The 15764-nt window shown below is 35.7% G+C and overlaps 1 protein-coding gene across 2 annotated transcripts in view; it reads left to right on the forward strand.

Annotated features, from left to right (window-relative positions):
* AGMO (alkylglycerol monooxygenase) overlaps nt 1–15764 on the forward strand; it is a 373312-nt gene that overhangs the window by 146444 nt on the left and 211104 nt on the right. For both annotated transcript variants that reach the window (XM_060020429.1, XM_060020430.1), the window contains one exon: nt 11544–11647. In XM_060020429.1, the coding sequence (XP_059876412.1) occupies nt 11544–11647 (104 nt within the window). The remainder of the gene's footprint in view (nt 1–11543; nt 11648–15764) is intronic.

Genomic DNA, 15764 nt, shown 5'->3' on the forward strand with positions numbered 1-15764 from the left:
TTACTCTTCCGATTTTATTTGTCATTTGAAAATGTAAAAACCATTCTTAGCTTGTTGGCTGTACAAAGCAGTTTGTGGGCTGGAGTTTGGCCTGTGATGTCAGTTTTCTGACCTGCACTAGATTGTGAGTGATATAAGGGCAGAGTATCTTACACATAGATATCACACAGTGAATATTTTCTGGTTGTACCGAGGCAATGAGGCCTTAATCCAGGACAGCAGGTATGAGATAGGAAAGGAAAAAATCAGGTGATTTTGTGGATTGATGGCAGTCAGTCGGGAAGTCTTGGTGGGGGCCCAAGGGAGGGAAAAGGACTGATCAAAGGTACAATAGTCATATTACAAGGTCAGAAACAGAAAGAAGGAGCATAGGCAGAAAACAATGAATTCATTTAACAAACAGCATTTGGATTTGAAGGTCATGTAGCAATGGAGTCATGGTTGGGGACTTTGGAGGTAGAATATGAAGTTTTGTCTATTAGAATAATGGGGGATATGGTCCTGCACAACCCCTTCCATCTCTCAGTGGCCAAAGAATATTCCAAGACCTCTTCCTCAAATAGTAGTGAGACTCGGTAGTCATTGATGGCCTCCCTTTTAAACCAGACATATATTCAGATTTCAGACATGCATTTACTTTGCAGGGAACAGAGGAAAGGGCAAAGTAACTCATCACAGTAACAAATAACGTTCAGTTCTATGACGTGTCAGCAAATGATAATAAGAGAGTGAGGAACAAATGTGTAGAACGAAATCTATCAGATGCAGATTGGTTCCTCAGAGGTCAGGGACAATGCCAATCTATGTCAGAATGAAACCATTCACAAAGGATAGACTGACCTGTTCCAGCTGGGACATCCAGTGCTGATTCACTCTGGCACCTTCATTGGACACCATCGCATTTCTTGCAAATTCAGTAATCTTCCAAGCTTCTAACTCATTTGCTATGAAGCAGTAAAAATTAGTTTCAGAACACAAAGGCAAATGGTAAGACCAATAGAAAGCCCTTATTATTGGCAAAGAGATCCTGGTAGGTTTTGTTGCTGTTGACAGGGGTAATCTGTATCCACTCAGGAGGCTTAATAGAGGAAGAATAAAGACAGATTGCAGCCACCTTCTAACTAGTGGTTTTAGTGCCATTTTTTCCTGCTTTCCTGTCTTTTCCTGACAATTCCTGGTTGTTTTGCTTTCCTGTTCACTTCCTTACGTTGCTCTCCTTTCAAACTTTGGAGGTTAATTTGTTCTTGGATTCTGTGACTTGTGGAGACAAATTATAGAAATCATTATTCCAAACATAATACAGCAGAAGTTCACTGGGTCTCACCACAGGCGAGCATGCTGCACAGAAGGAGTGCTTGCCAATCCTAGCTAAGTCTATTGACATAAAGACAGTTCTTCTCCCACGATTTCTGCCCCCAGATTGTGCTAGTTAGGTCATTAGGAGTGCCAAATATATGTCATTAAATCCTCTGGAAGGTTTCTTGCTTTTATTCTGTGTAAAGCATGTGGATTCCTTAGAATCTGAATATATTGGAAATCTCGTGATAAAATCACTAACAGCCCCCAAAACCTAAACCATGATATTACTGTGCTGTTGCTAACCAGGACCCACATGCACTAGAATTTGGTTTTATTAAATGGGTAATAAAGAGACATAAAAATTGTCAAATTCATAATTGTTTTAAAATGTAATACTGATAACTTTTATTTCAAAGAATTTGTATTTAATTCTGCCAACTTCTGCAGAGAGGGATAGTTTTCCTATAAACACAGCTTATTTTCCACATGGTTGAAAGGTATGGGAATCTCCCTTAACCAAAAATCTCTCTTCACTAGTCTGTTGTATTTCTGGAAATGTCAGTATTCAAGCCACTTAATACTTCAGTTCAATAACACTTTTTCTATTGAGTGAGGAAGAGCTCCTTCCAACGGATTACCAAGGATATAATCAGTATTCTGTAGCAAATTACTTGGCCCATGGCCTAGGGCCGAGGTAATATTAATCTGAAGAGAAAGAAGAGAAATCTAGGTGAATATTTAGTCTTGGCAAGTATCAACGCCCAAAATGGCTAGGAGCAGAGGGATATAAATGGAGAATGATGGAGCTTAGAGAAGGAAGAGTGTGCATGACATCAAACTGTTATTCACAGCATTCTTTTCAGGCAGCCTATAACCTTCTAATAGAGTGGACAGTAAAGTCAAAAATTACCATTTTATTCTTAAGCTAGTAGACAACCAGTTTATCTCATGGGTTGGAAGTGTTGCAAAGATTATATGGACTGACAACCTACAATAAAGCTTAGTCTACTCAGAGATGGAGTAGACTGCAAAGTAGAACTCTCTCTACTTTCATGTGTAAATGCACTACTGTTTCTTTCTACTCTGTCTTTCGGTGGAGCCTTAAGCACCATACTTCGTATCTGTGTACCTAAATGTGGAATGTAATATGAAACTATGTGTATTTTATATCTGTCTGCCTTGAATATAAATACATAAACATGCATACACACAAATGTACGGTAAATATATGCGTGCGCCTATGTGTAAATTACATTGGAAATGTACCTCATTTTCTTTTCTCTTCATAGATTCGCTTTCATCCTTCCCCTGTTTCAATTCTCAAAATATGTATATGAGCAATTTCCTCATATGGGTGAGCAATATTTAGAAATCTTGGTTGTAAACTGGCTCTTAGGAACGAGGTGCACATTTTCAAAAAGAAATGCACCCTTTTGAACTTAGGTTCTCAAATCTGCCTATATAAAGACATATAGTTCATCATAAAACTGAAAGAAAACTGTTCTATAGGACGTAATTACCATGTTCAGTAATATTTCAGGTGGGAACTGCTTTTAGCCTTTCAACTTGGGAAGCCAGGAGCATCTCTTTCTTTGCAGTGGGATGAAGAACCCCCTCTCACTTTCTGTTCCACCTGCCTGGCCTAGGCTGAAGGAAGTACACCTTTAATTTCAAGATATGGTTGGTTTTGTGTTTTCTGGTCTGGGACAAGGGCTCTAACCTGGAAGGTTAGTTGAAGATGGTGAAGTGTAGCGAGAGATTGGAAGTGAGAGACTTTGCAGGACTCATCCTAGTGCCCAGTATGAGTTCCTTTCTTTCAATCACTCCTCAAGGCCTGTCTGCTTCCCTTCCTATACCTAATACCTCTTGCCTATCATAAGAGCCTTTATTCCTGGCATTGTAATCTAACTCCCTGTGGAAGAGAGCGTGGTCCTATAGCTTCTCTCCTCTGCCAAGGAAAGCTCAGTTCTGCTAAAGTTTTCTAAAAGTTCTTACTCCTTGATCTGGCAAGGCAACAAGGAAAGTTTTCCTATTCTATATATATTTAGGTAGTAAAGGTAGAAATACGTTCATACATAACTAATAAAATGGTGGGTCTTTGGTGAGCAAAATTTAGATTCATCTGCATTGTGAGGAAAGTGAATAGTCAGGCTTGGGCTTTCCAGAGCAGGGTGGTGATGAAAGGAGAGGAGTATAAGGGCAGGAATAGTGTTGAGAAGACAATGGGGACTCTTGGAGGAGCATGGAAATGAGACTGGGGTATCAGATGCTACTAACAAGATATGTGACGTTTCTCTTTCCTTGACATTCCCAGCCCTGTTACACACACCTGCCCCAAGGCAAGGCAAGCCTTTCATTAGAATGAAGTGAGGGGAGACTCAAGGTAGTAGAAGAAAGAGAGAGAGGAAACATCTGCAGGATATGTTCTGGATTCCCTATTGCCATCTCTTTGAAGCACTCATTTTGGAAGGCTAATGATAAGAAAATACGTTACTTTGAGCTATGCTAGTTGGAGGTTGCTTTTAGAAACACAGGTACCCAGTATGCTGTGAAGTGATTTCCTCATAGAAGTCAGTCCATAGGAAACACTGAGTGATAGAGTACATAGATCTGTAATAAGGTCACTGATATTGGGGGGGTTTGCATCATATTCATATGTATTAAGAGCAAAAATTACTAGTGGGGAATAAGTTCATTGAGCGATAACAAATCCCAGTGACAGCACAATAGATTTATTTCTCATTCACATCCTGGTGAAATAATGGTCAGTGGGAGCTTTCTATTCTACCCTGGTAGCCAGATAGCCAAGATCCTTCTGTCTGGTTTCTTTGCATACCCTAAGGCCTCAGCATCCTCCACTGAATATACTGTCTGGCAATTGGAGGGGAACAGAGAGAGTGCAAAGGATCACACCAGTTCTCTACCCCTTCCCGGGGTGACACACATTATTTATACTTACACTGCATCATTGAGAATCAGACACACAAACCCACTGAGGGGCAGTGGGGCTGGAAAATATGATTTCTGCCAATGATAAAATTATTAATATGTAATAAGAAAAATAATCATTACTTATGCAAGTTATTAAATCTCATATATCCCTTTCCTCATTTATAAAATGGAAACTATACAAACATCTACCTCTAGTATAGTTCTAGATAATACATGAATTAATACATATAATGTGTTTAAAATATCCCCTAGAACATGATAAGCACTTTTGTGTGTTTATAATCATTGCTATTATTATTATTATTATTATCATTAATCAGTCTCATCTTTGAGTAAAGTCAAGGAGGAACTCATAGCATTTCTAACCAGTAGGTAAGTAGGCAATGATCCAAATTTAAATTGTATGAGATATTGTAAAATCTCATTTCTAGAAAAGGTGGAGAATAGACATATAGAAAGGCAGGTAGGGAAGGGGTCACTTAATCTGTCAGACAGAGTGAAGCTAATGTCTTCTTATATTTCATGGAAGCCTTGGTTATAATAATCTTTCAAAAGTTGTTATGAAACAATGACTACAAAGTGATGCAGGGCATGTATAATTTACACAGAATTATTTTTATTTTAAGGGATGTAAAAGTTTCCTGTATCAGCGAGTTCTTTCTATATCTTTCTTTTGCTTCTATTTAGTTGTAGGTTCTTTGAGGGATGTTTTTTGTTTGTTTGTTTGATTGATTGCATGCTTTTATCTATCAGAATATCCACAAAGATATACATAGTAGGGATTCAATAAATTAGTGCTAAATAAATCCTTATTTTTTAAAAAATACACAATTTAAATGAAATCTTTTCAAATATAATCTTAATTTTTAGACTTTCCTAAATGGATTTAAAATAGAATACAACTGAACTAACTATGGACGTGTCAAAATTCTGAAATTTTAAAATCACATTTTTCATTTTTAATGATAGTGGATATGGTAGGTGGAAATAACATTCTTTTATATCTTCAATTAATTTTAACATTTCATCCAAATAACAATAATAAGCATCATATTTTTTCTTGCTTTTGCATTGTATAGAAATGGAAGTTTTGATTGAAAAGATGATATACATTCTTAAGGATTTATTTTGCTTCATACTAAAAAGTTGTATCTTTTATTTTTTGTTTAAATTTTGAAAGAATTTAAACATATGAATGGAGAACTAGTCTTTTAAAATTCTGCATGCTAGTTTTTAAAGACTTCCATGTGAACATAAATTTAAAAAAAATATTAAAGTTGTGATTGCTAGAAAGATTAGAGAGACAGTTTAGTGTTTGTGACAATTTTAGAGCCATCATTTGTTACCTCCTCTAGAGAGATGATTTAATATCTACATGTTGCCAAATGTATAGATAAAAAGTGAAAATTTGGTCAGTCCTTCAGATGACTGGTTTCTATGATGCTGAACATCTGGATATATGCAAAATGTGTTGAACAAAAATATGGAGGTCCAGCCAGTTTATCAATTTTATTCTCATTGATTTGATACTTTTAGATATATTTAGTCATTTATGTTTTGGTATTAAGTGGACAAAGGATAGATTAGAAAAAAATACTCAATAAAGACTATCAATCTGTATTCACTGAATGAATTAGCAATATCATCAATTTTATCATCACTTTGATTTGTTGCTATAGGAAGTGAATGAAATTGTGATGACACAATTGATGATGTCATCATCAGTGCATTCATTGAGGGTATATTCTTTGTTATTTCACCAGCTATTAAATTTTCCATTTAGACTTGACTTCGACAGTTCGAGTCTGTTACTAATATTTTGATTGCTTAGTTCAGTTACTTTTTTGAAATCATTTATCAGTCATGCTTGTCTGTTGGAAAGAGATGAAACAAATTTTTAAAGGATACACTTATACCTGGTACTGATATTTTCAAATTCAGAGTGACAATTGTTTTCATTCAAAAATAGACTAGTTCAGTATTTTGTAGTGTTAGATTTCCTGCAAAAGGCAGTAAGCAGTAGCTCCAATTCAAGAGATTTAGCACCATCATTTAATAATGTGTGTTGAGCTCCTTAATGTCCTTTACTTATTGGAAATTACCAAATGCATGTCATCTGGGGCTCACAGAATAGTTGGTCCCAGTCACCTCCATTTCTGGAGGAGAAATAAAACTCCAAGAGGGGAATGAATGCATCAAATAAATCACTGTTGAGAGAGAGAGAGACAAAATTTTAAAAAGCTTTCTCTCCTTTAATGAAACTTTTTTCCCTCTCCCTTTTAATTTCATTTTTATTACTTATAAAATAAAGAATTTGAACTAAGTAACCTCATAAACTCCTTGCAGTTCTCATGTTCCATAGTTACCACACAATATGTTAAATGTTCCATCAAGTGTTACTAACATGCCTTTCTTGGTGCAAATACCAACATTTTGCAACTATGCCTGAACATTTTTTCCTTCATAACTCGAAGGTTTTCCAAATTATGAGTGAAGGCAACATCATCACCCCCAGGATGCCCCAAGACTTCCTGTCCACTACTGAAGATTAAATAGCTATCATATAGCTGTAAAAATTCCTTGTAGACCTTGTTTGTGTCTCAGATTAACCTAAAGAATTATTTCTCTCCATTTCATAGGTGACAAGAAATGACAGAAGAGAGTTATTTAGATATACTTTAGATGTATAGTACATATAGAATCTGTTAGCTTCTAAACTACAAGTTTACTCTGCTTACAAATTTTCCTCATTCTGAAAAGTTTCTTGGAAGTAACCTCTGTTCTTATACACACTAAAAATATCTTTTAATGTAACTCTCGAGTATATACATTGGATTTCATCAAAATTAAAACCCAGTGGTTTTAATTAGGTACTGTAAAAAAAATGAAAAGTCAAACCGCAGACTGGGAGGAAATATTTGTGTGCAGAATATATAAAGATATCTCAAAACTCAATAATAAGAAAACAACCCAATTAAATTGTGGGCACTAATTTTGAATAGACAAAGAAGACATATAAGTGACAAATAAGCACATGGAGAGGTAATCATTGTCATTCGCTATTGCAGAGAAGCAAATTAAAATTTCAATATGATAATAATACACACCTATTAGAATGTTATCATATAAATAAATAAAAATAAAATTAATAATGTCAAGTGCTGTCAGAGATGTGTAGCAAATTTAACTCTTGTATACTGCTGGTGGTAATACAAAACGGCACGGTCAGTTTGGAAAACGTTTTGACAGTTTTTGACAACCTAATGTAAACATCCCATACAGTTCAGTAATCTCACTCCTGAGTATGTGCCAAAGTGAAATGAAACTTATGTTCACATGAAAACTATACTAGAAAATTTATAGATGCTTTATTTGTAATTGCCAAATACTGGAAACACTTGAAATGTTCAACTACTAAGTGGATCAAAACAAAACAAAACAAAACAAAAACTGTGGTACATCCATACAAATGCAATACTACTCAGCAAAAAAGGGAACAAACTACTGAAAAACACAGCAAAATGGAGGAATCTGTGATGCATTATGCAAGTGAAAGAAACCAAATCAGTGGATACTAGGGACTGAGAATGAGGTCAAGGAGAATTGACCACAGTATTAATTTTCTACTGCTTCGTAACACATCCGTGGCTTCTCTCACGGCTTCTGTAGGTCAGAAATCAGTGCACAGCTTGGATCAGTGCTTCTGGCTCAAGGTCTTTCATGAGGCTGTAGTTAAGCAGTTAAGCTGTCTGCTGGCTGTAGTGTTATCTGGACTCAAGTGGGGGTGGATCGGCTTCCAAACTCACTTACATGGTTGTTGTTGGGATTCAGTTTCTTGTGGAGTTTGGGTTGAGGAGCTTAGTTCCTTGCTAACTGGTTAACCTGAGGCCTCTCCTAGTCCCCTGTCATATGTGCTTCTCCAAAGGGCAGTTCACAACACAGCAGGTGACTTTGCTCAGACAGAGTATATGAGAGTACAAGAGAAAGCACCTAAGACATAAGCCACAGTCTTTTTATAACCTAATATCAGAAGTGACATCCCATAACCTTTGCCAAAATTACATTTACTAGAAGGGAGTCATAAAATCCAGCCCACACCCAAGGGGTGGGTTTATACAGGGGGTTGAACACCAGTAGGCAAGAATCACTGGGTGCCATCTTAGGGGCTGCCTCCTATAGGAATCCTCTGGGTCCCATGGATTGTTACTTCTCTCACATTCAAAACACACTCACCTCTCCCAAGGTCCTAAACATTTCATCCCATTACATTATCAGTTCAAAGTCCAGAATCTCATCATCTGAATCTGGGAGCCATGGTAGAGTCAGCCTGCCATACACAAAGTGGAACAGGGAACTTTTAGGGGTGATCAACACTGTTCCATATCTTATCTTGATTGTGACAGTGATTACACAGTGGTGTTTGTTTGGCAAAAACTCATAGAACTAAATATCAAAAGGGATGAATTTCACTGTATGTAAGTTGTACCTTAATTTACAAAAAATAGAAACAAGGTAACAAACTCAAGAATATAACATACATACAAACACACATATTACATTAAATTTTGGCCAAACAAATTGAATGATTGGTCAATGTATTAATAAAATATATTTAAAGAAATCTATATTTTGGCACTGGAAAGTAGCATTATTATTTCTAATGTAATTAAAAAACCATAATAACATATCATATGCTTAGAAAATCAATATTTTTTTCTTATAGAAGAAGAAAATTATTATTGTTGACAACTTATAATTTTATTAATTTTTTTCACAGAAAGAAGTTTATTGTGATAATATCAATTTTTTCTCTTTAACATTTGGTTTTCTTCCTTAGAACAGACAACTCATCAATTCAAGTATTAGGGAAGATGAACATATATATAAATGTACTATTAACTTTTCCTCATTTACTAAAAAACTGTGGGGACAATTTTCTGTAAAATGTATTTTTATAACCACTTTTGAAAATAATTTACTTCAAGTAAACTGAATATAGTCTGTGAAAAAAAACCTCTGTATTTCTTCTTGTTTTTCCCAATTCTGAAAAGTGACAGAGGTAAGGCAGTGGGATCCAGTTACTGCACCCTGTTTATACAGCTGTACTTCATTGAATGAAGGCTTGTGTTACACACAGTTTGTGATAGGAAGTAAATGCTTTTAAAACAACTATAGAGACAGGTCTTTAACCTCCACCCTCATGGATTCTTTGTTCCACCATTTAGCTTCTGTGGAGATTATAAGGAGGTAGTTCCAATGCATATTGTTACCCTCTAATTAAACCCCATCTGATTAGCTCATCCACTTGTGAACTCATAATATGGATACATTATGATGAATTTTTTTAAACAAAAATCCTGAAAGGCCCAACAAAGTAGTGTTTTTATTTGTAATGAAGTTTTTATGTGACAGATTCTGAAATGTTCAATAATGTGTATGTTCTAAAGAGAAAATGGTGTTCAGATTACTTCAGATGTTCAATCTGTAAAAAGTTTTAAAAGATTTAGGAGATTCATCAAATTTATTACCTCTTAATAATATTCCACACAACATCTGAAGATTTCAAGTGCCATGGGATTCTTTGTATCTCTCTTATTTTTATAGCTATATAGGCTAGTCAGTAAACCAGAGATTTAGGTTCTAGGTTATTTCAGAGATTATGCTTGGGAAGTTAGAGATCATTATGGTGAAGTAGTTCTCATTTGTGTAAGAACAATTTCCTTCATTGCTCGGGTAGAAATACAGGGTCATTACTAGGAACGATTAGAATGATTAAAGTATGAAACCAGTCAGGATCTAAGTTAGATATAAACTGATGGTTTGTGAAAATACTTGCCCCACTTGAAAATATATGACTTTAATAGAAATGACTTCTGATAGAGCTGTGTATTCATAATCCTGTTCATAATCTCATTCTCACAGAACTAAGTCTTTCTTATATCTCATTTGTTTACCAAAACTCTTTTGCACATTTTATTTGGTAACTCCCTACATAGATTGTCCACAGACCTTTCATTTCCTAAATGAATGGCCAAGAAGAAGTCCACCCAGAATGACTATATCTATGTCTATATCTCCATTTATCCATGCTTTTCATTTTAAAAATTTCTAACAAATTGTTCTGCCATGTGCCATGTATTTTAACTATGAGTATATGGCAGCTGCAGAGACCAATAACTCAATATTTCCACTTTTAGGTTCACTGTTCAGTTCCCATGCATCCAAGCCTAAAAAATTTTAAATTTCTAATCTATACTGGCAGGGATACAATTATCACATCATATGGTTAATTCTATCTCGTGTATTTGTAGCAAAGGACAAAATATAACTTAGTTTAGCTAAGAGCATACTTTCTTTTACTAAAACAGAATATATGGCATTTTGATCTGTAATTCTGGTAGGAAATGAAAAATGAGGGCAGAATGAAAAATGAGGGCAGAATGAAAAATGTGGGCTTGTTTTCTTAAATTCCATATACTTAGGTGGTTATTATAGTGGCACATTTGCTGTAGAAAAGGCAAGCAACTCTCCTTTAGGTATATATGAATCTCAAGACAGTACGAGGGCAATTTACATAATGTTCGGTGAAAATTAACAATTTGCATTTTCTTTTTTATTTTGAGGACAAACAGCAATTATGTGGGACAATTTTAGAAATGGTATACTGTTTTGGTGAGGTATGGGAAGAACTATATGTAACTATTAGTTATTAATATATATCTGTAAATAAAACTGAAACCTTAAATCTTAGGGCCAGATGTTATTCTGCTTTGCCTCTTATTCCAATAGACAGATTTTGAAATTTCTTAAAAAGCCATTAGGGAAGAATATTATGAAATATTTCATTCCAAAATTTATGCACCAATTTCTCCCATCAGAGTACTCTTCTTTAATTAGAAATATGTTATCACATGCTGAAAACTTATCACAATGCATTGACTGTATTTGTTACAACATTACCAGTTGGCTTTTATGATTTGTCACATTGTAATATGTTAGGAAAGTGTAAAGTTTGGAAGTCATTTCAGTTTGCTGAAGGCATTTAATTATATCACATACACTATACATATTTATTGGCTGTGTTTCAATTTTTTTATTTCTTTGTAATTTATACCATCTCTGCTTCCAAAAATGATTTGAGGCAGCTCATTTTAATTATAATTATATTGGCTAGGTTTTTCAGAGATGTTCGAGATTTTTCTTCCTCACTCAACAGAGCAGCATACATAACTGAAAATGAAAATTGCTTTGTTCTTATTGTCATGGCTCATTTCAAATTGTGTGTTTTGCAGAGGTTAATTTTATGTGGGCTGCACACCAAACACACCACAGTTCAGAAGACTATAACTTATCCACAGCGCTGAGACAGTCTGTCTTCCAACTGTACACTTCCTGGGTAAGTTTATGAAATTGAATAAAGGTGATAATATAATTTCATTTAGTCGCAACTGTTTCTGTTTCCTCCAAGTAAATGAATAGAAGCTGTTTTACAAAAAATGCTTCTTTCTCCTCTGTAAGGCCAGACACTAAAGTGTTTCCTTCTCCTCTGTGAAGCCAGACACACATGAAGGAAGTGGTTTTTTCCAATGGTAGTCTTTTACTTGAGGCCCCAAAACTCACGGTGAGAAAGTGGCTGGCTGTTCTTTATTTACTGTCAACTGAGGAGTGTGACATATAGACAATGTATCTCAATTCAAATATATGTAAAGATTTCATTACAAACTTTTAAAAACAGTTTTTAAAAAATCCGTTCCCATTTCTGGATGCTTGAGTAAAATCTAATTAAATTCTTTGCTTTTTATCTATGTATTAGCATAGTTAGTACAATGCTCAACAGAAAGTTTGGCTCTAAAGTATTTTAACATAAGGAAATGACAAGACTAATGAATACCAGAAATCGCCTCTAGTTCTAAGATTCTTCTCATTCTCTGGGCAAACCTGGTCCACTTGGTATCAGACCTCATCTGTGATTGTCCCTCTTTAGCTCTTCTGAGCTGTCTAAAGTACTGCTGCTAAAATGCACCTTGAGCTAGAAAGTCAGAGTTATCAATGTATAAGTGCATTCATCAGTAGCTGTTTACTAATGATAAATTCTAATGATAATAATACAAATGTTCATCTGTATGGTTCTTAATAGTTTGCATGTATAATACTTCTATTAGATATGATTATTGAATATTTTCTATGTGCCGGACAATCATCTAAGACCTCTTTATGTATTAATTCATTTGTTTTTCATGACAACTTCAAGGCATAGGTACTAGTATAACTCTCATTTCAAAATGATAACTGAGTCCATAGTTTAGTCACAAAACTAGCAAAGGGAGGAGTAGAATTTGAACTCATTCAGCCTGGCTGCAAAGATCTTAACCTCTACACTAAATTCTCTTCTATGTACCTCTGTATTGTTTTTCACTTATGTCATATCTTTTGATCCCTGCCCCCCGTGCTATGCTAGATCAAGTATTACCATTATCAGGTACCTGTAGGTCAATGAGGTTAATTACACAACCAGTAAGTGACAAAGTCCCATATTTGAAATCAGATTCTTCATAATCCATAGAAAGATGTACTGGCATGTGTTCTGACCCAAACAGGAGCATAGGCCATACAAATGGATAAGCCAGTGGTGGCACTAATACATTTGCTGCAAAGGATATTGAAGGAAATCCACCCCCTGCTCCCCACACCATACACCTATGTTACAGCTTATATTAATTTCCTAGGCCTGTTGTAACAAAGTACCACAACCTGGGTGGTTTAGAACAACAGAATTGTATTGTCTCACAGTTCTGGAGGCCAGAAGTTTGAAACCAGTGCTGGCAGGGTCATGGTCCCTCTGAAAACTCTAGGGGAGCAGCTGTTCAAGTCCTTTCTCCTAGCTTCTCCAATCTTCACTCCCCATGGGAGTCTGATCTTCACATGGGGGTCTCCCTGTGTCTGTGTTCAAATTTCTCTTTTTTTATAAGGACACTAGTCATGTTGAATTAGGAGCCCACCCTACTCCCTTATGACCACATCTTAACTAATCACATCTGCAATGATCCTATTTCCAAACAAGGTCACATTCTGAGGTATTAGGGAATAGGATTTCAACACATGAACTTTAGAGTGACATGATTCAATGTATAACACAGCTCTAAGCAATATACATGGAAAAGAAAGAAAGAAAGATAGATAGATAATTTCCCCCTCACATCTTCTATAGCCAGCTTGTGCTGGAACTTTAGAAGGTTAAAAGTAGAGGAACATACTACCTATTACACGCTGTATATACCTCAAGACTGGTCCAGTGAATGGACGGAAGGACAGGCTCCTGACTGGGGAGGAGAATACTGTCCACCCTCCCTTCTTAAGGAATAGCTGCATTAATACAAATTGCTATTATCCTATACAAAATAGGCTGACTATATGACTGATTAAAATAATAATCTCAAAAATATTTATTCTCTCCTGATTTATATATTACTCTTTGCATAAGGATAACTCAAACCACCAGTAGTTACATTTTGGGGGAGAAAGTCTCCAGGGGATGTAGCTATGTTGGAAGTTGCTCCAGGTAAATCAGTGTCATTAATGAGTTAATTATCTGAGGAATGATCAAAGGAAAATTTTCTATCTGAGCATCAGAGATTTCAGAAGTAGAAGAAACCTGGGAGATACGATATTTAAATCATCTATTTTTAAAGCTACAAAATGAATCTCAGGGGAGCCCACCCATCATCCAGTATTGAACATTGTTGGCTGGAACAGTCCAGACATCTTACTCCCATCTTTATCCTGGTCTAGCTTGTGTCCTTTCCCCTATTATATCAATGCATCCAAAGATACAGATTAGTGAAAACTGAAGTGAAATGCAGGTTCACACCTATTTATTGCCAGACTAAATTCCCTTTATAACCTCTTATCACTTTGCCAAAGACACAGAAAATATGCTGAATAAGTAAATGAGCATTGGGAACGCATTACAGCTTTTAATTTGGGGTGGAGATGGAGAGGAAGAGAGGATTTCCAGTATGGGACATGAAAGGTAGAGATTGTCAATCAGCCTGGATTCTTGGTTAATATTTGTAAGTGTGCCAGAAGATAACTTGGATGGTTTCAGGATCCGTGATGGTTGCCAGTCTGTGATAGCTCTTTCTAGACATTAAAATCAGAGTTGTCAGGTCTCTTCATTTTCTTTGCATCTTTTGTAAGATTCTTTTCATCGATACAGCTATATAAGGCATATAATTTGGTAGCTACTAAGGTAACAATGTATTTTAGAACAAATAATAAATGGGTCATGTCTTTGGAGAGAAAATTGTGAAATGAAAAGAAAAATTAAGCTCAGAGTGCTTTTCTTTGACATTACTATGAAAATTAGGGTGGCAGGCCTGTCATTTAAAGTAGTTAAAGATGAGAATTTATAGCCATACTTTTTGCATTTTTTAAATCCAGTTTTAGGTGATTTAACATTACTTATCCCCAAAGAGCTACAATTAGTGGAGTAACTTTTTTCCCCAAATTATTGATTTTTTTTTTATTGAAGTGTAGTCAATGTACAATATTATATGTTACAGGTATACAAAATAGTGATTCATAATTTTTAAAGGTTATACTTCATTTATAGTTATTATAAAATATTGGCTATATTCCCTGTATTTGTTGGGGAAGCTAGTAAAGTAGTCGTGTTCAGGCTTCAGAGGCCACACTAGGCCTCTCTCTGACCTGACAATGACACTAAAGCCGGCTGCATGCCAAACTGCTGAGCTACACCCAGGCCAAAGGGGTGGCGCCAGCACACACTGTAAACCACTAGATAAGATAGAGAGTAAGTCCTGGGACTTCTTGCACCTTGAGGGTCTGGCCAGCCCCTGGGGATCAAGAACATTCCAAGACTTATGAGTTAAGACCAAGGCATTTATGACAATAACCAGAGCTGCAAGCTTGCATGTAGGTTGATTGTTATCAGCATGCGGCCTGGTGCTAAAAACTGGGCTCCTTCGAGTGGCAAACTGAAGTCTCACCTGTGGGGTGGATGCACCGCCTGGGACCCTTCCCAACTGGGACTCCAGCTTTCTGTTACTTGGGACTTCCCAGCTGCTATTTGAATCTGGATGTAGGTGTCGGACCAATCTGATGATATATACTCTGTTATGTCTCTCTAATACTTTTATTCATCCCCTTCTAATGCCTGTATATTGAAATTAAGTTAAATAATCTTCTATTAAAAAATTAATTAAGTCTGCTCAGTTGTGTGAGATGAGTGGTTATTTTGCCAGTGAATCCAACGAACCTTGAAACAGAAAGAAGGATTTCAGCAAAACAGTATTGTACAATATATACTTGTTTATTTTGTACAATTATAGTTTATACCTCTTAATCCCCTATCCCTATATTGCCCCTTTTGGTAGCACCTTTTTAAGTGAGGCTTATTCATTATAATTAATTATTATAATTAATTATAATAATTAAATACATTAATATTAATTATAATAATTAAATATATGGTTTTGCTTGCTACTTCAGTC

Source organism: Delphinus delphis, chromosome 9 (genome assembly GCF_949987515.2).
Source record: "Delphinus delphis chromosome 9, mDelDel1.2, whole genome shotgun sequence".
In the NCBI taxonomy this organism is placed as follows: Eukaryota; Metazoa; Chordata; class Mammalia; order Artiodactyla; family Delphinidae; genus Delphinus; species Delphinus delphis.